General features: G+C 36.9%; 1 protein-coding gene across 2 annotated transcripts in view; it reads right to left on the reverse strand.

The window, feature by feature from the left end:
* Positions 1–26,896, reverse strand: part of hdac7a (histone deacetylase 7a) — a 91,571-nt gene that overhangs the window by 46,561 nt on the left and 18,114 nt on the right. The window contains exons 1-2 of one of the 2 annotated variants that reach the window (XM_073874870.1): positions 26,325–26,506; positions 25,341–25,409 (exon numbers count right to left, since the gene is read on the reverse strand). Coding sequence is in view for 1 of the 2 variants with exons in the window: in XM_073874869.1 (XP_073730970.1) it covers positions 25,341–25,397 (57 nt within the window). In the remaining variant the exon portion in view is untranslated. Of the gene's footprint in view, positions 1–25,340; positions 25,410–26,324; positions 26,507–26,896 lie in introns of those variants that run through there. The other variant, XM_073874869.1, reaches the window with a different exon arrangement.

Genomic DNA, 26,896 nt, shown 5'->3' on the forward strand with positions numbered 1-26,896 from the left:
AGTTGATGTGGTTGGTTAAAGTGAAAGTGATAATCTGTCTGTTTTTGTCAGCTGGGTGATATAAACACACAGGTTGGGCGACATCTACTTTATCTCTGGCAACAGTTTGTGAATGTCAAAATTAATTGTGATTTTGTATGTGAAACACTGTAACAACCTTAAACATGAGTGTGTGTACTTTCACAGCTGCATACTATTAATGAGATTTTATCAAAAGTACACTAAAACAAACTATAACTCTTACTAATATACTGAGTCAATTTAATATACTCAAAATACTGAGAGTATTGAATAAAAGACTAAAACTCTTAAAGGAGCCACTTTTATAAAACAATTGGTACCAAAGGCCAGTGCATAAAACAGCCTGTAGTAGTTACAAGAATTATTATATGTATGATTCATGTACTAAAGAATTAAATCAGGCTCGTGCCCATAAAACAGACTGACTTTATCAAGTTGGTTATCAATAATCATTGCTGCAATGCAATCTGAGGTTTATATACTATCAATCAGTGGCTATATTGCATTTAAAGTCATTACAGTTGTTTTATTTTAAAGTTGCAAGTGGCAAACAGTACCAGTTTTACATTTAAAGGTAAGATAGGCCATTTCGTAAAGTTGAAAACATAAGATCCAACCTCTCTTCAGAGCACTCTCAAACGCCACACATCCCCAAAACATAAAAACTCTATCTATTGATCCTGATGTTTGATCTTCATAGCTGTTTCTAAGTTTTTACATCATTTTCTTGTGTTCAGGAGGAACGACGGGCGGCACTGTTTGCCTTCCATTCTCGTTTGGTCTGCATGGTGTCTGCAATTGTCTGCACGGGCAGGGTGCAAGGAGATATGCCAATACATAGTTTGACAGACCAGTTGGACATCCTATTATTGCATTTGGACCGATTGGGCAAACATTTTATGGTCCTGAACCGTTCAAAGATAATATATAATTATATAAGTACATTTAGATCACTTTATGTAGGATTTGAAGAGATTTTCAAACAGCATAACAAAAAAAAAAGCTTCTGGATAAAATCGCCTACCCTGCCTTTAAGATCTACTGTATGGATTGTGCTAGTAATAGACATCCATGTCAAGCAATGTTGTTTAGCAATGTTGCACAAAAAACAACACTAGTGTGTGCAGGTCACATTGTGTTGAAACTCTGAAGTTATTTCAATCATGCTTTTGAGGTGGGATCATTTTTCTAGGGCTGTGTGGCCTAAAGTATTTCCTGAAAGTGTGAATGTCAATATACTAGTTTAAACTCTCTATGATATATAAAGTTCACAATGGAAATACTGTAGCTATTAATAGGCAAACGGGAAGTAGTAATGTGAGTAAAATAATGTGTTATTTTCTATTAGTTTTAGTTTAGTAGTTTTAGTTTTCAGTGCTTTAAGGTGACATAAAGGTTTACATTTAACTAACATAAAGCATTTGAGTTACATGCTTTCATAGTAAGTGTATTTGTGTACATTAATTTAAAGAGCACCTATTATCCGATTTACAATTTTACATTTCCTTTGATGTGTAAGTGTGTATTAGTTCATGTTACCGATATGCAAAAGGTACAAATCCCAACGTAAACCATGACGCAAGGTAACGTTTCCAAAGTAAATCTCTTCTCTTGAACTACAACAAACACACAGATTGTAGGCAACACTTCATCTCCTCTGCCTGTTGACGTGGACATGACGGTCGTTATCATAACTCCGCCCACTTCTAACTCTCAGTCTGTAAGTAGTCAATGTTTTCATATTTAAAGAATTTTCTGACTAAACCAAGATTCAAACCCAAGTTTTGTGCATTGTAGATTAGCGCTTGTTGTTTGTTGTTTCTACGATCACAAATGCAGACATGGTTATGATGTTTTAGTATCTTTACCTTAACATTCTTCTCAAGTTGTGCTGGCAAAGTTGATCGATCAATTTGGTCCTCTGCATTAGAGCCCGACCGATTTATCGTTTTGCCGATTTTATCGGCCGATATGAGCATGTTGAAGATATATCTGTATCGGCGTATAAGCCGCAGATATGAAGCCGATATGAACGTTCCTTACACAAAACATTAGATGCTTTTGAAAGATGTAAGTACTTGTTTGTCCAGCAGAGCGCGCCATACTGGTTGCTAATGGCGACCCAGGTCACTCACTGGAGTGACACCAGCCAATCCCCCGCCCCTTCACTTCAGTCAGTCAGTCTCTCAGTTCAGGTGGCGGCAGTCACGCGGTTTCTTCACAACATTTTACAGCTGGTATTAAGACGCGCTTTGGTCGATTGGATTATAAGTGGGCGAGAGAGACACATTCCCGTTTAGTTTTAGTGTTTTTAATCCGTCTCTTTTGTCCACTTGCGAGTTGTTTAAAACGCAAGCGGGAGAAATAACGCGAGGCGGAGAAAGGACGCGTATAAACTGACGCACAGTCTGTGGGAGTACAGCTGCTTGTGCTGTTACCAAACATGCTCATTTCAAAGCAACTGATTAAATAAGCTCGCGCAACTTTACACCCTCGCTTAATAAAAGAGGCGGAGAGCAGACGCTTTAGTTTTATAAAAGTTTAAAGTCCCGGCAGAACACTATGGGTTCGCGTCATAAAAACGTTGTGCAGTACATTAAACATAAGCCTACATCAGTATGTTGTCAGTAAGTCAAGCATTGTCGTCTGAACGGTAAGTTTTTAATTATTTTGTGAAGTACATAACTTAATGTAAAGCTAATAAACAATGACTTTATAAGTTTCCATTTTTTAAAATAAGCCCAATATAACATTATTCTCGTCAAAACTGACAATGATTTAAGTTATATGTATTTTGTTTTGTTTGTGTTTTAAAGTTATTTATAATAAGTCAAGTTTACTGTTTTGTGCACTTATATCAGAATCATTTTGGATAATAAAGTTTATTGTTAACTTGTAAAACACACCTGCCTATATTACATATCTTTGTAACGTCATTTTAAGTGTTTGATCACCACATTTGTGGTGTGATCATAGAGTGATCATTGCAAAAAAGTATTTATATATAGTATATTCTGTTAATGTATATAGTGTATTATATGTACAGTAGCCTATTGTAGTATTATATACTGTAGTATATGTGTACTGTACTATAAAATGCACATAAAGAATATCGGCCGATATATCGTTATCAGTCTTTTTTTACTCCCTAATATCTGTATCGGCATCGGTCCCAAAAAATGCATATCGGTCGGGCTCTAATCTGCATTTTCTGGATCAGATTTGGCTCGCATTTATAAGGTAGTAAAGAAAATATTAACCCCTGTCAGTATTGCATTGTGAGCATGGTAAGGAGCGTCACATTTCCATTATTATAGAAATTGCACATACATTGTTGAAAATCCATCATCTTACAGCACACAGTAAATAATACTCTCCGATCATAAACCACGCGAACACGTTATATTATACCAAATACACAAAACAATGTTGTTTTTTTCTAAATAGATGCCCTTCAATGTGCTGCCATGATTTATTTTTTTAGCACTCAGATTTTGTTGTTTACATTCTGTATCACTTTTGCTAAATAAGTTCAAAATGAACTCTCTTTACCTATAATTTCACTTCAGAAGACATATATATTAACTCACTGTAGTCAACTGCAGTAGTTTAATGATGATGTATGTGCTATTTGGAGCTTAACATTTTAAAGGAAAATGCCCACATTTGCCTACAGTCTCAGAAGGTGAAGCACTGCTACTTGGGCGGAGTGATTTGCACAACTCTGACCGAACTCTCTGCTCCTCACCAGGAGGATTCTCGGGTGCTGCGAGCAAATCCCTCCGCCCATGTAGCAGTGCTTCGCCTTCTGAGAATGTGGTTCCCAGTGTGTATACTGTTAAAAGATGGCTGTGTCTCATATGACCTTGTTATTTGTAAACGTTGTGACTATACAAACCACAACACATAAATAGAAAAATGTTCGCATTTTTTTGTCAATTATTGGGAGCAGTTTGCTGGCTGGAGCCATTCGCTTCCGGTCTTTGTGCTGAGCTAGGCTGGTGGGGGCTGCGTCAGACAGAGTAACAGCACGCACGGAGATGAGAAAGGTATGTATGGACTTATCTAACTCTGGGAATAAGCTAAATTCCCAAAATGTGGTGGTGTTCCTTTAAGCCTCATATAAGATAAAATAATGCCTTTATAAAAATAACAATTTGTTTATATTCAGAGTCAGACGAATTTTCAAGTTTGGGTGAATTATTCCATTTAGGCATAATCAGCAGACGTGAGCTTAACTTGTGTGAGGGAATATTTCATGAATAAATATCTGTGTGATAAAAGAGCATTCCTGTGTCTACACTAATCTCACGGCACTGACCTCTCTTAGACCATCTCAATGTCCACAGATCGTGGAGATGAAAGCTTTCTCTCAGCATGTGTGTATGGAGGTTCATAGAGAGCTGTGGGGGATGAGAGCGAGGAAAACCCGACACTCCTGAGAAAGTAACTCAAGAGGACTGAAGCAAGAATGTTTAAAACCTTCTGTCTGACAGACCAAACCTCACGTGATACCAGAGTCTGCGTTTGTCTGACCAAACATTCAGCATGAAAATTCACTTCACAAATTCAAATGTTTCTTCTTGGTACTCAACTAAATGTTATCTCCCACAGTCTCGATGGTAAGTGAAGCAGATTAAAAAAAAATACAGTAGAATAGCGTTGTCAGAGTGTAACTTTGTGCGACTGTTATTTTCGACTTTGAGATGCAGTATTTAGGGCTCTATGAAATACGTTTGATTTTTTTCCAAATTCTGTTTTAATTCCACTTTATCCGTTTTATTTTTCTGAATTCTGTTTTTTTCACTTCTGTTTTGTTTAAATTTTTCTGGATTCTGTACATTAATAAATTCAATTTAAGTAATCAGAATAATTCAACTTTTTATACAATTCAACAACAGTTTATTAATGGTTTGCATTCAAAAGTACATTTTGATAGTTTTAATATTAATATTTTGGTAATGCTTACAGAATTTCATAGTAAAATCCAATATTGAATATTTTGTGCTGTCAAATTTAGTGAACAGTACAAATAAAAACAGAGTTAAAAAACTGCTTGATGGCCATTAAAACATTATTGCCAGCATCTGCATTTAACTTAGTGTATGTGAGGAGGGTCTTACATTTTAATTTTTTTAAAAAAAATGTGTTCTCGAACGGTATTTTCGAAATGGGTTTCTCTATTCAGAATGAATGGGTATAGTTGACAGTGCGTAGTCACGTGACCGTGTTTCGTCATGCAAACAGTAAAATGTTTCTACACATTTCTATAATTTTATCTGCCGGTTAAGAATATCACGGAAACAAACTGATATTCGCAAATAATTTATAATGGCTTTTAGAAAGTAGTTTTGAAAATTGAAATTCCACACTACAGAGTAAATTTCGTTTTCATTTCACGATTCGCTGTTTCCGTCCGTGTTTTCTGCATTGTCAAGTTATTAACTTATTATTCTGACTTATTTACACTGTTTAAGAGTTGTTTCCTCATGCTAAACATAGGCACAGTGTCAAAAAAGCAGTTGGACGTGTTACAGAGTATTTCTGTGCCGAATTCAGTTCGCCGGGGTTCGTGCAAGTTTTTTCGATTACAGGTCCAGGTGATGTTTTAGGGGTTTCTATACGTATCACTTCTTTATATGGGAAACTGAGCTTGTGTCTGCAGTATTTAGAAGTATTTTTCATTAAAGCCGGGATGCATAATCTCTGAAAGCCAATGCTTGACATTTATAATCACCTAAACAAATCAATAGAACCTGGACCTTCTTTTGATAGACATGCACCACACATACGCCACCCAGGCAATGATGTTGGTTAGTAGACACGCCCCTTAATGCCGATTGGCTACAAGTGTGTTTTGGTAGTCGACCCGACTCCCTTTTCCAAAGTGTTTTTTAAAAATCATGCACCCCGCCTTTAACTAAACTACAGTCATTTCACTACTACAGTTAAAACAGCATCTAACCAGTGTAACCATACAAAGTGCTGACAGATAAATAGTAGAGACACAGGATGAGAGCATATGATGGTACCATGATAGTGGCTTTGGCAGAAAGTTGAGCTGACTCAGCATAAAGTGAAAGTTTACCAAAAACTGAAAATCTACTCATCCTCATTCTAAATATCCTGTTTTTAACACAAAAAATATATTTTAAAAAATGATGGAAAACTGTATACTATCAAAGTCAGTGGGTGCCGCCAACTGTGTGCTTTTCATCATTTATTAAAATATTTATCAAAATGTTCAACAGAATAAAGAAACTCATATAGGTGTAGAATAACATGAGGGTGAGGAAATTATCATTTTTGGTTTAACTATCACTTTAACAAAGAAGAGTTTGTATTCACACACAAACATTTAAACGTGTGTTTGTGTGTGTGTGTGGTTATTTATGCTTCAGGAGGTCGTAGCTTTACATAAATACTCTGGTATGTATGTAAGTTAACCTGTTTTCTAGTGAAATGGCCTAAAGGTGTTAAAATGTCATATAGAGTAAGAGCTGACACACGGTTTATTTTACTTTGTGTGTGTGTGGGTGTGCGTGTGTGTGTAACACAGGCTGATCTATAATGTATTCGCAGTATAATATTCCCGCACCATCCAGACCCAAGTTTCCAAAACTGCTCATGTTCTGTGTTTGATGGGTCTGTACAGAACCACTGAAACATTCAATAGCAACATGAGCCACAAACCACCTCCACCAAAACATCTGCCTGTCTTCCGTTCACTCGGCCATAACAATAACTATTAACAATCAACCAATATGAGTCATTAATATGTACTGAATCACTCATGCTTGAATCTCTATCAGACAGATATCTCAGAAACAATGAAAACCCAGTATTTAAAGGGCACATATATTATGCCCATTCTTACAAGATGTAATATACAGTAACTCTCAGGTGTGCCCAGAATGTGTCTATGCAAAATACACCACATATCATTTGTTATAGTATGTTAAAAATGCCCCCTATTTGGGTGGGAGTAAAAAAGTGCTGTTATCATGTGGTATAGTCACAAAATATTTGATTCATTTATTTGTGTTCATGGACACGATTTTCCGCCTTTTTTCGTGTCACCCAGCACAAATTTCCTTTCGTGTCATTTTATGTAGTTTTTTCCTTTTTTTCTATTTTTAAATCATTGTTGGGTTAGATTTGGGTTATGTAATGTTATGTATTGGTTTCTACATGTTTTTCTTCTGATTTTGTACTATTTTCACTTGGGGTAAGGGTTAGAGTTGGGGTTTGGATGTCTGAAATGTAACAGAACATCATTTTAACCACAACCCCAAGCGACAATGAAAAAAATTCACGAAAAAGAAAGTAGTGCTATGGACACGAAAAACTATTTTTAGAAATTCGTGACACAAAAAAGACATTCGCTCCCACTGAGACGAATAAACGCAGAAAATCGTGTCCATGAACACAAATAAATAACAAATGCCAAATAGTTTGTGACTATACCACGACTTGCCTTGAGATTGAGTTGGTACCTTTAAATGCAAATGAGTTACACCTGATTCCTGTGAATACAGTCTGAGACAATAGCCGCATTAGCGCTACAACATGCCAACAAACACATTTAGAAAAGCTTTTGGGTAAAATTAACCAGTTAGTCAGTGGCTGTGGGTGGGGCTTTATCAGTGTGACATCACATTAACAAGAGAATCAAAACAGCATGTCTAATGACACTGCTCTTGTTTAATGGGGATTACAAAAGGAGTTGGGTAGATTTTTCTTATTATAGGGTTGTTCACACAATGCCAACACACATTTATGTCCAGACACCTTGTAAAAGTGGATTGTGCATAATGTGTACTCTTTAATGAAATACTAACTATATAGTTTGAGTATACATGATAAAAATGTCTTTCAATTGCATCTTTTAGTGGAATTGTTCACAATTGCAATGCATTCTGGGGCTGCTGCTCAAAGTGTTGTCTATGTAGGCAGTTCAAAACTACATGATTAGTGTAAATAGCATTCGGGAAGCCTTTAGAGATAAAATGATGGAGGAAATAGGGCTGTCACGATTATGAAATTTTGACAGTTAATTGTCTAATAAATTGTGTCGATTATGACGATGAATTGTCTGTTTCGTTGCTTTGACGTTTAATTCTCATAAATTTTTTTGATATTCATGAAATCATTTTCACACAATGTTGTGATTATTTAAATTAAATCTTTTGCAAGGTTTACCTGGCAGTAAATATCAATACACATAACACATATTTTAAAGTAATATGATACTGCCTCATTTATACAGGCGCTGCAGCTCCCCCTTGTGTATTTTAGAGAGACGGGCAATCATTGCGGTGATCTGAAATCATTGCGATGAGGTCAAACAATCGCGATGAGGCAGTTATTAAATCATGGTTTATAGTAGTGCTAACAAAACACGGTCATGATCTTAACCTTTCCAGTGGAGATAAAACTAACTGATTTATAAAAGTACAGGTATTGATCAATCCGCATTAAAAATCCTTATCGAACAAACTCAAGCGTGACTGTAAATGAGAAATGAGTGAAACGCAGTCTGTTTCCTTTCTCAGGAGTGTTTTAGACATTTCATCAGTATATCTCTTTTGCTCTGCAAAGTCTCTCTCCGTCTGTATAAAATGACTAACGTTGCAAGTGCTTTAAATAAGTGTCAGATTCCCCAGAGGCCAAAAGAGAGAACAAGGGGAGTTTTAATAAACAACAGAGGAGACCTGGGCCATTTTAATTAACCACACACACACACACACATATAAACACACGCACACACACATATAAACACTGTTCCCCTGTGTGTGTGTGCTGTAGATAGGGCCTGGATTGTTTGCTTTCCTGTTGGACTGAGGAAACACTGCTGATTACAGCTCCAGTCATGGTTCTCTCAAAAACAATCTGCTGTTTTATATAAATAGCCAGAGGATGAAGTCTTTTCTGCGCTTAAGCAACACTTCTCCATCTCTTTCTTTTTCGGAACTATAATTAGTCAGAAGTGTTGCTCCCATGTGGCCGCCTTTGGTCACCATCAACATCCTCTTTCACCGATCGCCCGCATTTCGTGCGTCTGGCTATTTCTTTTCACATTTTTTAACGTCACTTTGGTTCGTTGGCCACAACGTTCGGGTGCCATCCCATAAACGTGTGAGTTAGTGCCGCCAGTTGCCATAGAGACCTGTGTACATGGAAGCCACGCAGACGCACAACAATGAGAAGGAGCGAGCGAATAGAGAGAGAGAGAGAGAGAGAGATGTGTACGTTACTAGTGCAGAGGTAGAACAGAAGAGCGACTAAAAGAGCGAGAGAGACTCTTCCTGTTTGCAGACTGAGTCTCCGTTTCCTGTTCGTGACTTCTTGTATGCAGCTATTTTTGTTTCTGCCAGTTTCTATTGAGGTACAAGACAACGGTTCTCAAACCTGCTAGCACAGCTACTTTATAAAAAAAACTATAGATTCCTCCACTTTGTTGAAAAAAACAGCTGAATGGTTAGCCGATCTCCTAGCTTGACCAAGCTGTTTAGTTTTGCTTATATTTATGATGCTTCAGACAGAAACCATCTAGATTTACTAAAAATGCTCGACCTGATGTTGCCAAGTGAGAGATGTTCTCAAGGTAACATATTATTGTGTTGACCCAAAGACAACCCTAACCATAACTAAACCCTAAATTTAGAGAGAAATGATAAGTGAAAAACAATAGTCTATAAGCAGCTAATCCTGGTTGTAAACTTAAACTTGAAACAAACTGTACTTATTTCTTAAATCTGATTGGTTGATTGAAATCCACACAATGTTGCCCTGAGGACATCGACCACTTGGCAAAATCAGACCAGACCAGACTTAGCTGACTGGTAGACAAGGGGTCTCCAACCTTTTTTTTATCGGAGAGCTACTTTCTAAAAAATAAAAGTGGTTGAGAGCTACTTGTGTCACGTTATACCTAAATTAGTGAGTTCATAGACACCTGTCTATTAACTCACTGTGATTTGATCTCTTTCCCCGCCAGCATTTAAAAAAAAAAAAAGTTGCCAGCATTTTTTTTTCACAAAATTGTAATATCTTCCAGAAAATGCTTTTCTTTAAACATAAACATACGATACATAAAATGAAAGAACAGATCCTTTTAAACAACAACAACAAAAAAACTTTCATGTTGTCTTTATACTTTTTTATCACCTCTTATGTGGGTAGGATTCGTCCAAAAATACCACATTTTGAATAAAAAAATTAATTATTAAAGATCAAATTTAGAAAGATGATCCAAACATAGAGTATTAACTGATTTGGATTTATAATAGGGATGTGCATGTATGTCACGTATGGCTCTCTGATATCTCTTGACATTTGATGTTTAAATATGAGATGATATTGAACTTGTGACGACGACTGTATTTTAGTTTTATCAAAAATGAATCCAAAAATGACGGCATCCATTTTAACCATAGTGCCTCTACTCGAGATGTGCGCGGATCGTCCGGTTGCCGCGGCGCGGGCTTCACAGCGTTGCGCGGATCGTCCGGTTGCCGCTCCGCGGGCTTCACAGCGTTGCGCGGACTTATCTGTTTGTTTTTTAATCATACATGTTAAATTACTGATGTCATATGATACGCCGGTCTACACAGCTCAACGCGACGTCAAACACGTACCGCTTGTAACACTAACCAGACATCCAAATGCGCCATAACCACAGAAAATAAATAAATAAATAAACCCTCGAGCGAGCTACCTGCAAGACGTGTTGGAGACCCCTGAGCTAGACCATCTGAAACCAACAAACAATTGTGATACGCAGCTTACACAGAAACCTTAAACAGTTTTGGGAAGACAGATATAAGCAGGTGAAACGTCATACTAGGAAGAAACAAACAGGCACTACAAGGCATTAGTTAGGATTATAAATAACCTAACATTGATGCAGTAATTATGTTTTTCAAGCATGCCATTTTATGAAGCAAAAAAGCACAGCTTATAATCGAGTTCAAATCTGCAGTGCTATTTCTGTCCATCTGACATGGCATTTAGAAAACAAGGCCTCCAACAACATGTCGCAAAACCCCACATGTATAAAGAGTTCAATAAGACTTGCTCATTATAAAGAGACATCTAATGGATCACCAAATCTAGTGCTGATTAACCCTGAGGCTTCAGACCCAAACCAATGCACAGATGGAAAAACAAGTTAAACTTCAAGCTCATGAACACATACTCTAAAAAACCTAGGTTACTTTCAACTCAGCGTTGGGTCAAAAAGTTGTGAACTTATCATATGCTGGGTTGTTTTAACCCATTTTTGGGTCAAATATAAACATTTTCGGGGTTAATTTAACCAAATGGCTGGATTCGTCCCTTTTTTACCCAGCACTGGGATATTTTTAACATTATTTTTAGACTGCATATACCACCTCTGACAACATAGTACACTCCAAAAGATTAGGAACAGTAGAGAAAATGTTAACATAACAATTTGAGTTAAATTTGAGAAAATTAGAAATTCAATTTAAAGCATTGGGTTCATTTACTAATAATTGCGTAAGTTTTTCGTATTTATACGCACACTTGAACTTCTCACAAAAACTTTCCGCCTAATTCACAACACTTGCGTAAACACATGAGTTTGTTTTTATACTTCTCACGTTAGTGAATTTGGAGTATTCTACATGAGTGGCTGCGTGCACAAAGTTGGTAATTTGCATAAAACACGCCCAAACCAGCTCCATTTTAGGGTTTTCCGCAGTGCAGCGCTGGTACACAAAAAATTTTAGAGCAGTTTGCCATAGAAGCAAAAGAGCTCGAAAAGAAATCTACAATCATATTTATTATCGGTAAAGTTAAGTTTTGCTTTAAAAAAAAATTGGGGTAGGTTTTGCTGTCGCTAGAGGAAGTCAGTGCTGTCCAACATTAAATAATATTGCATGCGTTAACAAAATATGACATTTAATGAATATGACAGAGACGTTCATCTGTATCTAAAACAAAACACTTAGGAGATTAAGTGATTGATGTTTTGATTTTCATTACATTTACATGATGTTTACATTAGGCATTAAGCAGACACTTTCATATAGAGATTTAAAAAGTGAGGAAGGAAACCATGAAGATTTGTCATTATGTGCATCTTTATATGTAAAAATAAGTAGGCTATAATAATGTAAAATATAATGTATATAATAATAATAATAAAGATCATGCATAATAATATATAATACAAAAAATATTATAATATCAAATATAATCATGTAAATTTTATATTTTAACATTATAATGATAGCCTAGTATTTGCGTTATTATAGCGTACGGGTGGTTTTAGGCTTTCTTGAATTTACATTTAGAAGAAATTTTGATTCCAATGTTTTTGTTGAATCACGATTTGTTCGTGAAAACACCCGTACGCACATCTTTCGCACAAATGTGTGCGTACGGATGCTTAAAAATGAGACCCAGTAACTTTTGGTAGTCGTTTTGTAGCCCCTTTGTTTTTTCTGAAAACAAATATCTCAGCTAACATAAACTTTGCACAAAACCTGATGACCTGTTATCCCATCATCATGATTTAAGGAGGTTTTAAAGAACATGACCTTTCAGATTCCAAGAAGATTTGGAGAATAAATGGTGAGTGCTGGTACACATCAAATTTATTTTAAAAGCTAATAATAATAAATTAATAATTGCTATTATAAACTTCAATTTTAACCAAAAGTTATGGTGTACAGCTGTAGCCTGTCAGGAGAACTGATCGTCCCAGCAAAGTCTGGTTTCCACAAGTGCCGTTTTGTTTTTTAATGCCGCTGTCGCCGTGTCATCTTACTTACTGAGAGACTTCTGACATTAGCTTAACTTAACTTAGGCTTTTGTAAATTCTGTGCTACAATCTTAAAGAAGTCACTCTTTCAATTTTGCAGGGGTGCGCTTTATGATGTTGATTCTTTATGCTTTTTACACTGCTGTATTATTGCAAATATCTTCCTTATATAATGTCAAACTCCTGCTCTCATATAATTTTTTCGTAAGATGAAAATGCATGTTTAGTTTAATATGACCGCCTGTTATTTATTATATTAACTGACTATTGCTTTGAACATGAAACATTGTAACATGAAACACGAAGACTGAAACATTGCAAAAATGTGCTTTGTCTTGACTTGACTGAAGTATCCTGTTTAAAACTATCCGAATTATTCAAACCAAAACCCAAACAGAATTCAAACTAACCTGCTGAACTGTTTCTCAACAAAAACAAACTCAGTGACATTGCAGTCTGCACAACTCTGCAAAAGTTTCTATAACTGTGTACCATCAGATATAGCGTGTATTTTTTATCTTACACTTTTCATCGCATATGAAAGAAAAATAAACACTTTTTACATCGAGTGTGAGATACGGCCTCATTTTTAAATAGGCTTCCCTCCTTCTATTTTACTGTTGCCAAATGGACCTTGTGCAAGACAGGATCTCCAATTTTAGACACATTTGACCGCATTCACATACATTTCTCTCTCTCTCTCTACTAATCTCACCATCTGCCCTCTTACTTTCCTAATCTTGCCATCTATCTCTGTTCTGATATTTCCCCATTCTGCCCGCTCACAGAATTCTGCTGTGACATAATTTATGCCTGTACAGTTGATTTTCTCCCTCCGTCTTGCACACACATGCTCTCTTTTAAAGCCCGGCGAACTCTTTTGCCGTCTATCATCTACATAGGCAGCTGTCTTTTAAGGCAAGATTGAACCTCACAAGTGACCCATTTGGAGCGCCCGCGCAAATGTTGCTCCTTACATGCGGCACATAGTAAACTAGAGAGTGAAGCATCACACAGCCACAGGATCATTTTATATGGTTTTAAATACTATTTTTATCACTCATTACAATGCATTCTGGGATTGACCTTACCATTAAGCATACTGATGTGATGAAGCCAAAACGAGACTTTTGAGTGCACTTAAAATGCTCCCTAAAAACATAGCGCATTAGTTTTCAGTCAAGTGAAAATATAAATGTTTAATATAGGTTTAGTTCTTTGTCCTGGGAGATTATAGATATATGAAATGAGATTTATCTTTCCTATGGGACTGATGGTCATTTTAATCAACATTTATTCTGGTGTGGATCCACAGTTGTCCGAGTTATTCCGATCCGTTGCTTCCGCAGCAGCTGCTCAGGACGCTCCTACAGCCAGCGTGTGTCTTTCTCTATACACGTGTGTCTGTGTGTATTTATTTATAGCCGGTCACAAATACTTGAGCATCTGCAGATACACAAGGCGTGTGTATGCCTGTCAGCAAGCACATGTGGAGCGTGTGTGTAAAAAAGTGTGGACGGACTATTCAGACACTCGAAGCTTGCAGAAGTGAAGCAGGTCCTATTCAATCCTCTTCACAATGACGACGCGTTATTTCGGGAGAACAGCCAGTCCACAAGTCATTTCACTCCGATTAAGTCCAACTCAGGCGCGGAGCTATGGGCGGGCCTGGGTGGGCCTGGGCCCGCCCAGATTGACAGCTGGCCCGCCCAATCAGAAATGTAAAAAATACTACTCTGTATAGTTAGACGTGTATACTACTTTATGTGGAGTAATTTATCTATTGCATGTTATGTTAAAAACAGTAAAATTATAAGTAAGCCTGATAACTATTTAAAAACTATTAAAGCAGTTGAATGTTGCGTTATAATTAAATATTCCCAAGCAGCTTTCAGCCATGATCACTTTGAGAACTTTTTTTGCAAGCAAGTAGAAAACGTATTTTGAATAACAACACGTTATAAATATGTGCTGCGCGCTTTCCTCTCAATAACATAAACACACAACAAATATGACAGCGGGGTAAAAAATAGAAAGAAAACATCTGATCATAGTGATGTTGTTTGATATAGCGATATAGCAGCACTATAAGTCACGCCACGTTTATTGCTACACTTTATACAATATAGCCTATTGCTTTTAAGCAACAAATAGCCTATCATAACAACCTATAAGCCTACTGTGTAATTGAGACATTAATTTAAGAAATGCATTAAAGCAGAAAGACGTAGGCTGCGGAAATATAGTGGGTTCACTTCAATCCACACCACAGACGTTCTTGGTTTGCTTCTTATTGATTAAATCGAGGCAATTGTTTGATCAAACATTGATTAATATTAAGATACAATTTATACAAAACGAAATTCACTTTAAAGAAAGTCTTTCTACAAAACAAACCTCGCAAAAACGCTTGCCCGACGTCCATTATGGCGAATTCCTGTCGGGCTAAAAAAAATGATGCGCCTTGGCCGTCGGGCGGAGGAAAAAATATTGTAATGTGTTTGCATTCTCTCAGATTTAGTTAGGTAATTATGTTGTATGTAATTCGGCGTAATCTTGTTAGCCATTACTATCCTCACAAGTGAAACTGTCAGGAAATAGAGTGAAAGCATTAAATCCATTATTCCTTTCGTTCACGTCTGATATGCGCGCTCCTCGGCTCCGCTCTTCATGTAGGCTTGCTCTTGTGCTCATCAAAAAGTATATTAAATGTTTATTTATTTGTCATTTCGTTTAACCCCAGAGTCTAACATTATTCTAGCAATTCCCTTTTTCTTTCTTTATTTAGTAAGTTAACTTAAATATGTGAGAACGAAAATATATTTTTAGTGATTTGCATGAAGAGAATATGATGTTAGAAGCTTCATTTTAAGCATTTAGTAGCCGTATTTATTTAAACACTTTAATAGGTTATTTAAAAAAGTATATGGTTTTTTGGGTTCATTTATATTTCCTGTCACATGTGTGCAGGTTCTTTTTTGTAGGCTATGAGAGCCCAATATTTTTTTTACCAAAAAGGCTTAATTTAAAACTAAATTTAAAGTATCAATAATGTCAAAAATGTGACGTGCAGTTCGGGTGTGTGTATGCTGTTTAAATTAGTGTTCTGAAGTTTTGACGAATTTTATAAGTGACACCCATAGATTCAGGCCCACCCGGACTTAATCCATGCCCACCCATATGTCACGTTCTGCATCCGCCACTGGTCCAACTCAAAACAAATGTGGGACAAGAAAACTTAGGTTAAAAATAAAAGCTGTCTGTTATTAGCCTGGTGAACTTGTAAAAAGAATTAGTGGTTTTGAAGGTTTAGTCTGGTGGGACACTTTCAGGGTTTCAACATGCTATGCATCACCCAGAGTAAAATCATTTATCACTCTTTCACGAAGGCCCTAACATCTAATGAACTGTTGTAGAAGAGATTAAGCCTATTTTGATCTTCATTAGAAAGAAGTACCATCCTCCAAGCTTCATATCTAATGAAGTCGTTATTTTCCCCAAATACACGAGGACGGTCACAAAGGCCTTCAAGTTAAAAAAACAGTGTTGGGGAAAGTTACTTTTAAAAGTAATGCATACAATATTAAGTTACTCCCCCAAAAAAGTAACTAATTGCATTACTTAGTTACTTTTCATTGAAAGTAATGCTTATGTTACTTTTTAGTTACTTTTGCGTTACTTTTTTATTGGCTGAGGCTTGATCTCTTTCAGGCCTTGCAGGTGTTTTTATGACTAAAAAGTTTCAGTTATTTCATCAAAAAAATGTCGAGCGCTGGCCTGCCATCTCAGTTTCTGACTCAAACTGTTCCCACACAGGCATGTACGCATAGAGTGCATAATGTGACTATGTTTGGTTCAATTCAGTACATAATTAAACAAAAAAAGTAACTTGCATTACTTTTTTGGAAAAGTAACTCAAATATTAATGTGTGCATTTAAAAAGTAATGTGTTACTTTACTCGTTACTTCAGAAAAGTAATTACGTAATCCACGTTACTTGTAATGCGTTACCCCCAACACTGAAAATAACTGTAAACAATTTAACTTATTTATTACTTTTTAGTTAAAATGACAGCAAAGAAACTGCTGACCTAGTTACGGTAATCTAAACCATGTGCTCTTCATACTAACATGAACTGAGAAGTTTATAAGCAGCTTGTGGAGTCACACCAGTCAGCTGATGATACTACACATCACCATGAGTTTGTGTGTCTGTCTGTGTGTGTGTTTAACATGGAAACTGAAAGGATGTGTGTGATGCTAAGAAAAGATGAAGTGTGATGAAGGAGTAGAAGTAAAGTTACGTCTCTCTCTCTCTCGCTCTCTGTGTGTGTGCTTGCCTTGTTCGTGTTTGAATGGTTTGCTTCAATAATAGAGAACAATCTATGGCCAAACACATAGTGTTCATGTGTGTGAAACACTTGTAGTTACGCAAGCTTGATTGCATGCAAAATGTGTCAATTCAACATCGTCTAAACTGCCTTCATCTATGGTCAGCAAAAACTGTTATGGTGGGGGACGGTTTGAGGCGAATCTTGGTTCGTAAGTAAGAAAAGTGTCAACATAACTACTCTAGTTAGAAGAATGATAAGACGTATAGCTTCAAGTCAACATCCAAATTTATTTGCTTTCCTTATTCACAATTATTATTGAAAGACAAAAGACATTCTCTACATAATCTTTCATCAAATACACTGAGCTACCTCTAAAATAAAGGTCCTATTAGGCTGAGGTCAACAAGGTCTCCAGTTTTTTAACCCCACCCTAAAACCACCTGTCACACAGATTTCGCATTTAATAACAAACGAACTGTTAAAACCACAGTATAATGCAGGAACATGACACTCTTTGTTCAACATCTTAACCAAAACACACCAAACGTTTCACAAATTCACAGGAGATCATCTTCTGACAGTAAGAGAAAAAGACCAGATTGCTCTGCCCTATAGAAATACACTGTTAGGCTTAACTGTAATTTCTACAGTTACTTACCACAAAATGCCCAGTAAAATACCATCACTGTAATATGCATTGCATTAGGGGTATTAACATTTAATTTACAGTGATTTACTGTGTTTTGAATTTGCGGTAGACTGCTGTAAAACAACAGCAGTAGTGCTACTGTAGTTGAATAAAACCGTGTTATAAAAGCATATAAAATGGAAAATAAAATATATCTATGAAATGAAATACATTTTATTTGTTATGCTTTTAGCAGTGAAGCAAATTTCAATATGTGAATAGTTTTTCAGCAGTGTAAATAATTTATTGAAAATTGTAGATAGAAACAAAAAAGGGATTATGGATAAATGCTCGACCGTCAGATTTGAATTTGACCTCAAGACTTCAAAACACTAGTGACGCCAAGATTTCGCTCCTCGGAGCGTCGGGAGAGTGACAGAAGAGGCTTGTTGGGAGTGTAGCGAGCGAGTAATTTTTATCAAGTGACTCTGTGGCACTGTGGTAGTGTTACAAGCCTATGACATGGGCGACCCGGGTTCGATTCCCCTTAAACTAGGTTACAGTAAGGGTATTAAAATGGAACTGCGGTAAAGGCATCATACTGTAAAAAACATGTACAGTTATGGTACTGTAATGGGGCAGTTACAGCAACTCACTGAGTTACCGCATATATACAATAAAACATCTAACAGTGTATGTAAAGTAACCATGTTACAATTAACCCCGCGAGAGAGATATACTTTCTATTTGGAAAGTACTTGTATTGTACTTTATTCTACCTCTCATGTGCCTCCCTAAATGTCAATTTGTATACTTAAAATGTTTATATTTCAAAGTCTATTTTATATTGTAAATATCCTCTGACTGTATTTTATTTGACTGTATTTGCAGTAGTACATCATCCATCACCCAGCACCTTAGCTTAATTCCACCTTAATGTTCATTACTACTGTGTTATTGTATGTTTCTTGTTTATGTATAGTGCCTTGGCAGTACTGAGAGAGAGAAAGAGAGAGAGAGGTATGCTGGAGTTTACATCAACCCACAATTTATAGCATACTCAAAATGGCGCCACTCAATGGTGTAATTCGCTGTTTGAACTCAGCAACTCTCAAGTGGACAGAAAAATGCACATAATGACACCTCTCTGAACATATTTCCCTTTCTCCTAATAGCTCAGCTTCCTCTCCTCTGCTGTCCGGCCTCTTTTCACAGATTCTTTTTATTGAACAAACGTTCTGGGAAAGCGTTCGGCAGGAACACATCTCATACATATGCAGACTCACGAACTTCTGTCTGAGCCTTCAACAATGAGAGAGAACATTAACATTCCCTGTAACCCCATATACACAGAGAGAGAGAGAGAGAGAGAGAGAGAGAGAGAGAGAAAGAGACAAGAGAGAGAGTGCTGTTTTTGTCCTGTACACTCTAACAAATGAGCACCTTTGTGTTCAAACACTTCCTTGTCTTCAAACATTCAGGGGGGTCAAACACAACGTTCTGATCCGCACAGACCTCGACTGAACTCACTTCTAAAAACAGCAGGCCAGCTTGGGCTGCTCTGGGAAAACGGGATTAGTTCATTCCCAGCGACTTCACAGTGCTCCACTGAGTCAACACAGTTTGTATGTACTGCATAATAGCATGTATGTATGTATGTATATAGTGTTTAGGCTATCTATATTTATAGAAGGTTTCAGCAGTAACAACATAAACAAGCGGCTTTCGTGGTCCACACGTAACTTCCGGTAAACTCCGCTAAGAATAAATACCAACAAAGTCTTTTTTTTAAGTTATATTTTTTGGCCATTTTGCCTTTTATTAACAATTAATTAATTTAAATCCAAACTTAAGACATTCTTCTTCAACAAAGCATTCACACAAAATGTCCAGTAAATGTACTTCTCCCGCAGTACTTATTTTGTCTAGAACAAAGCACTCACATACCTCATATGGGTAATATGCTATTGCCGCAATAGTTAGCCTGTCTGGAACCGAGCTGACTTAAACCACTATAATGTATGACACTTGCATTACATGCGAACAGCCCCTACGCTAATAGAACTCTGTTTTTGTCTCCCTGTCTCGTCCTGGACCCCGAGGACAATGAGACAAACAGATCCAGTTCCTGTTGCTGTGAAGGTCATCACACCACTGATCTACTGGCTGTCCTTCAACGTGATGCCCAGCCGATGCGCGACCAAACGACCACCGGCTGAACCAGTTTAATCCGCTTACCTGCTTCCTATCCCTACCATATCAATATATATATATACATATGTTAATTTCTCCCAAGGGTTTTTGTCCTTCTAGGAGTTTTTCCCACCGGGTTTTCTCCTAGGGGGTTTTTTCGTCCCAGGGAGAGTCAGCCAACTTTGGCTTAACTTAGCACTTTACTCTATACGTGGCATTATTAATACGCTCGCTTGTATGGTTTAAGCTTAGCCGCTATATTGTACTTCTTATATTATCTATTGATTTTCTGTGTTCTCCTCAACATCTACTCATGTAAAGCTGCTTTGCAACAATTAACAATTGTGAAAAGCGCTATATAAATAAAATTGAATTGAATTGAACAGTGAATGAGAAAAAGGACAGGAAAGTGCAGGGAGGAGAGAGGGGTATGGGATCGGCAAATGACCATGAGCCGGGAATCGATCTCGGGTCACCGAAAGTGCGAAAGCACCACATGTCGGAGTGCTACCCACTACACCATCAGCTTCGACAACAACAAAGTACTTTAAACGTACTTTATTTATATAACAAGCAAAATAAACAACACATAGATTACCTAGGAAACCAAAACATTTGTTATTTTCGATGAAGTATTTGTTCAAGAGTTTATGGGGCGGTTTCCCGGACAGGGATTAGACTAGTCTTAGACTAAAATACATGGAAGAGCTGTCCAAACTGAAAATAACTTGCACTGACATATCTTAAAATACATCAGTGCCATTTGTTTTTCCTTAAAATGCACTCAGGTAATGTTTTTAATAAGGCATGTTTGTTAAAACTGATTATATTTCCTAATTAAACTAAGGTCTAGTCCTGATTTAAGGTAATCCCTGTCCGGGAAACCACCCCCAAGGGTTTAGCAACTAGTCAGACCATTAAACAAACTGAAACCGGAAGTAAAGTTCGGACTAGACATGTATCGCGTCACCGCACGTGCGTCCGATCAAACCGTCTATACTACAGGTATATTAAAAGCTTTATTCTGATTGTCTGAGAAATGTTCTATGGGTGTTGATTATTTTTCTGTAAACCGCACACCTAACCTGTCAAATGTCTTAAAAATAGGCACCAGAGTGATGTTTGTGGTAACCGTGAAATAAGAGAAATAATTGACTCCGGTCCTTTGAATTATTTTAAAATAATGCACACCCGCGGTGTAAAGATTACCACCTTGGGTGGTAATGAATGTTGTTTGATTGTTGGTTGTCTTTATGTTAGTCTTATGTTACCATTATTTTCTAATAATTCAACGGCCCGTTGTCAGTTATTCCTTACATAATGTATGGGCTTGTAAATGCCTATTTTTACTAACTGACAACTATTTGAGAAGTCAACATTTACAATAGATAAATGACATAATGCAAACCAGAAACTAAAGTATGCCTGCCCGATATTGAGGGGAACTACAATTGCTATTTTAGTTTTTCTGCGATGTATATTTCAAAGTAAAGGCTTAGTTTAGGAGGAATTTAATTCTGCCTTGCATTTTTGTATAGCTGACTGATTTCTCACAGAGACATCTGTGATTTCCTTCTGCCATCTGAAACCTTGTTTATATATACTGTACCACTAGCATTGGGCTCCAAAATAGTATTTCTTTTTTATTTTATTTTATTTGTTTATTTGATAGGGACCATGCATATTCATGAACATTGTTGTATGAAATACACCATGTAAACATGCCAGAATAAGTAAAAATAACTACTTTTTATCTGTAGTCCTGAGGAAGGTAACATAAGACAGGGTTTCCCACAGAAATTTTGTTAGTTAAGGTGGTAGGGTTTAAAACACTCAAATAAAACTTAATTTTGAAGAAACTATGACATAAAATGAACACATCCTAGATTATTAATGAATTAAATGTTTTTAACAGATACACTTTAACGGGAATAGCTGCGTGATGAAGTGAAACTAAAGGGTTAATAAACACAAACTAAAGCAGATGTTGTAGAACGTCTGGCGAACGATGATAGATAGCGCAAAAATTGTAAATTTGATTATTTCCCACTATTAATAACATTTTCTTAAAGGAGTGTAACTACTGTAGCATGTAAATAATACACATAAATAATGTGAGCAAGAGCGCTCAACAATTATATCTAAGGGCTCGCGGTGTGCAGAGCGTCCGCGCTATTTTCCGAGATGCACTTGACGGCCTTTTGTGCAGCAAAAAAAAAATTTTAACGACCTAGTTAAGGCGGTAGGGTTTCCCAGCTTAGGCGGGCCGCCCGAACTGAAAAGTGCTGTGGGAAACCCTGTAAGACTAACATAAAGACAACCAACAATCATACAACAATCATTCACTATAAATGAAAAGATACACATAATAGATACATATACATTGACAAAACAAACAACAAAACTAAAAATACAGAATGGCAAAGACATTATCCGCTTCTTTACTGCATTCAATTAAACAGTAAAAGTATATGAGTGATAGAAGTATGACAGACAGTTAAAAGTAATTACATGTTTGATTTTCTAAAGCCATGCAGCGGAGATTACTGTACCACTTTATATACCAAACAAGCATATTTGAAACATTTAAAATTATCAAAGCTTAAAGATGCAGTGTGTAAATTTGAGCGGCATCACGGCTTAGTCCACTGCTCACCCCTCACTTTTGAAACACATAGAGAAGCTACGGTAGCCGCCACCAGACAAACATGCCATCGTCGGAGACAACTTAGTAAAAGCACTTAGTCCATTAAGGGCTTCTGTAGAAACACGGCGGCACAAAATGGCGACTTCCATGTAAGGGGACCCTCGATGTATATAGATAAAAACGTCTAATTTTAAGGTCATAAACACATAACGGTTCATTATGAAAGGTCATTACACCCCTGATAATATAACATTTTGCATTTCTGTCAAGAGATCCTTCTAAAAATTACACACTGCACCTTTAAGAATTTATGCCTGTCTAATAGATCACAATGGTGACAATGCCTTTTTATCAAAAATTTGTATGGCTTTCTTAAATAGAGATCCTTTTAAAAAATCTCTGTATGTTATGCGATGTGACTATTGGAGATGCAGGCATTGTGATGTCGATGCTGATATGATATATTGTATCTAATGGTGTTTGAGTCATCATGAACAAACAGACATCATCGCTATTGACCTCTCTCAGCCTCTGACTGACATTCGGTCTGGATATCTGAACAAATCAAATGTGTGGTTTGTTTACGCTTCAGTATTTGACATTAACATGATCTAGCAAAGAAATATCTCCCAGTAGTCAACACTTGACTAGGTGCAAAGCAAAGTAGTGGTAGTCAACTACTGTAGTTGACTAATATAATTACTACCCCTATTAAATAAAGATATTGATTTTGCTCCAGTTAAATCACATTGAACGAATCACATGGTTGACTAGTTGACACAGGCCCAAAGCATCAAAGTCTGGTAAAACTAATGTAAGTTTGTGCAACTCGTATTCATCTAGTATGAAGCAGAAATGAACACAGTTCATAAAAGCAACTGTGAAGTCCTCAAATCATCATGTCCATGTTTGATTTCATGGTACGAGACTGAAAATCACACTGAAAATCAAAGATGTTTCGTAGGAACCGCCATCACATCCTGACAGCTCAGATTTAGAAAACACTGAGTCTTCCTCATCTCGGTTTAGTTTCAATACCTGATCAATGCAACGCACAGTTATTCGTTTGTGTGAGTGATGATGACTGCAGTTAAGAGTTAACTTACGCCCTGAAGCTGTTAATGTTTGTGAAGAGCGGTGAGTATCAGCTGACCTGCTTTCAGCCAGTTACAGGAAATGTGATCTGTACTGCAGCTTCACCGAAAAAAACCAACACAATCTCTCTATTGTCGACTCTCTCGCCCGAACACAGAGAAATACCTCACAATGATCGCCTTCCTATCATACCTGACAGCTAACAAATAATACAATCTTTCTTTTTTTAGTGCCTCACAGGTCAATAAAGTTAAAACCTGCAGATTTAGGGCACCTATTTGTGTCTGACCTGACCCTAAAAATGACTTTCATCAATGTATTTTTGTACATTGCATTTTTTTACAATCTATGCACTAATATACAAGATTGTGCTCTTCAAGTTATTGATACTGAGAAAGTAACCAGCAGATTTAAACAATTATGCAGTGATTTTAAGTGTTAATTATATTAGCTCAGTTTAGGACACACAATAAAGAGCGAAAGGGTGTTGTATGTACACGTCAAAACCACTGCTGGCTTCTCTAAAGAACGATTCATTCTGAGTCAGTTTAGATAAACTGTGGTTTGCTTATGATTAGGCCTAACTATTCAATCATATTGCCCAGTATCATCTTCAGTATACTATGATGAAACTGAGACCCTTTTTCACTATTAAAGCATCAGATGTCTACTGTACATAAAGTCACATTGCGAGAAAGACAAAAACTGGGCACTTCTATACTACAGCGATCAGCAGGCTTCACAAGCGGTCCATGGGGCCCGGTTACAAATGAACAAAAGACCAGAAGCGGTGTCGAATCCCTCTCACGGGTACGGGCGAAACTTTATCCGCGCGCTGCCGGCCATGACCTCATCGTGTTGGTTTTCCCGCGAGCCGCGTTTGGTCGCTGTGGCGCGCGCAACCTGAGCCACGACTTCGAGCGGTAACTAGAGCTGAACAACGTACACATTTATGTTTGTTTACACTCCTGTTCCACACGAATAATAGGAGGTATAAAAATAATATAGTTTCTTTTACATCGAATAATAAATTGATTAAAAGTCTCTTAATACAAAACCTAAAAAGTGACATTGCCATGCCGTCAGTGTGTTCAGTAACCTGATCTATATCATTAATAATAAATATGAGCCATATGGTCTTAATTTTTTTTTACGTGTCTCGAAAGAACATACGTTTATGGATACACATCAAATCCGTAAATCTGTATCTACAGATATGAAGTCATTTAATCTCATGTGCGCATTTACACGTCTAGTAGAGACTCATGCTAAGAAAAGAAACACAATCTGCTGAGCTATATCTACTCTGTCAACAAACATAACTATGAGCTTTAAACACAAATGCTTGTTTGACACACAACTTCAAATGTTTAATAATCTATTCAACAACAACACAATGCGAGCAAAATAACAAAACTATGTTGTTTAAGGACAGCGTTTATACTGTGAGTTATATAGATTTACAAGCTTGTGTCCAAATACTGCGTGCGACCACTGTAAGTGTTCAAATAGACTAGGAGGAAATGGTTTGGTTAGGTTAGCCTATTTACATGCCATCTGGTGTGAAGTCAAACAAGTGGACGGACAGCATTAAAGGTGCCAACATGTGTGAAGTGATATTGAACAGACCTGTATGTGTCCAGCAGTGAGCGTCTCTATGATCAGACTCTGTGATCAGTCCTGCTTCACAAACTCCATCTGTGAGTTGAGATGAGAAGATCTGTCATTTCCTCTATATAACACACCCTTTATTAAACTATCACGCTTTCTACAAAAATAACTCAGTGGTTACTACTAATAATATATATGTACCGTATAAGTAGATGACATCTTTTAGCTAGTTAGATATGAGATGGTGCACGATGTGCAGCGCTGTGGTTGCGTGAGGCACAACATCTTGTGCATCTCTACAGTACCAGCGGTACAAGCGGAAGAAGACAATAAAGCTTACTTGAACTTGATAAATATAAATCTCTGGTAACTTGGTATCATTAAACTACTGAAAAATCCAGCTAAGACAAGCATGAGCTGCTGGTTTAAGCTAGTCCTCCCAGCCTGGCAAAGCTGGTGGGTCAGCTGGACTTCCAGCCTGACCAGCTAAGTCCAGCTTTAAAAGTGACCAAAACACAGCTAGACCAGCTTAAAAAGTGATCAAAACACAGCTAGACTAGCAAAACCATTTAATGCAAAGCTGACGAATTCAGTAAAGTTTTTACACATCCTTCAATTTTTTTTTTTTTTTTGACAGGAGTTAAAATAACAGTAATAACTTTGCAAGTACAACTTTACCGTAGTTGACATTCAACACAAACTGCAAAATTGAAATTGTTAAGATGCGATTTAAGTTGCTTCCTGTAAATGTAAACAAATAGAGAAAGTTTTATCCATAATATAATCTTTTTCTCTTTATTGGTTTGTCTGGTTTTCATTTCCTTTTATATTCAAATACTTTGTTTATTAAATCTAAATCTCAAAATAATAACTACTGTAAACTTGTTGAATGACAGTGATGGTACAGTACATCAGTGTGTTTACTTCCTTATAAAGACTGAAGAGAAGCGGTATACAGACAGCACATATGCACTACTACAGTATGATGAGTATAATCTGTACCTGTGAAAAAGTTAAGTATGCAACAGCTTGACTTGACTGCCTAACTCCTCTTTAACTCGTCACGTCTTGTTTTAAAGTCCTGTGTGTTAATCCTGAGTGAATATTCTGACATCCATTAATAACAGAGCACGAGCGGCATCGGCAGCAGCGGTGTTCAGTTGCGATGAGGGAGAAAGTGAGTTGTTACAAGTATCTGAATAAGCCCCGCCTCCGAGGCACGACCAAAATAGAATAGTGGGCGGGATTCACCAAAAATAGCGTGTGACGTCGTGCATTGTTCTGCTTTCTGTGATTTCATTGGCTGAGGGTGCAGCACACATCCATACTGCACTCTAGTGTACTACTTTAAGATCTTTACTCACCATTTATACGACCGCTGTGCTTCTATATACACACTGATATATCAGTTCTTTCTGAGAGAAAACTGTTTGAATAAATGCAGACTATTTGCAAATTATGTAAATGTTTGATTTATTTGTTTTTCTAAGTACTTAAGTGCACTTGCAATTACATTTAATCTAAAATAGCTTTCCACAAAAGTTAGAATTATACCAAAAAACATAAATGTAAAA

The sequence above is a fragment of the Misgurnus anguillicaudatus genome, chromosome 13, assembly GCF_027580225.2.
Source record: "Misgurnus anguillicaudatus chromosome 13, ASM2758022v2, whole genome shotgun sequence".
NCBI classification, from domain to species: domain Eukaryota; kingdom Metazoa; phylum Chordata; class Actinopteri; order Cypriniformes; family Cobitidae; genus Misgurnus; species Misgurnus anguillicaudatus.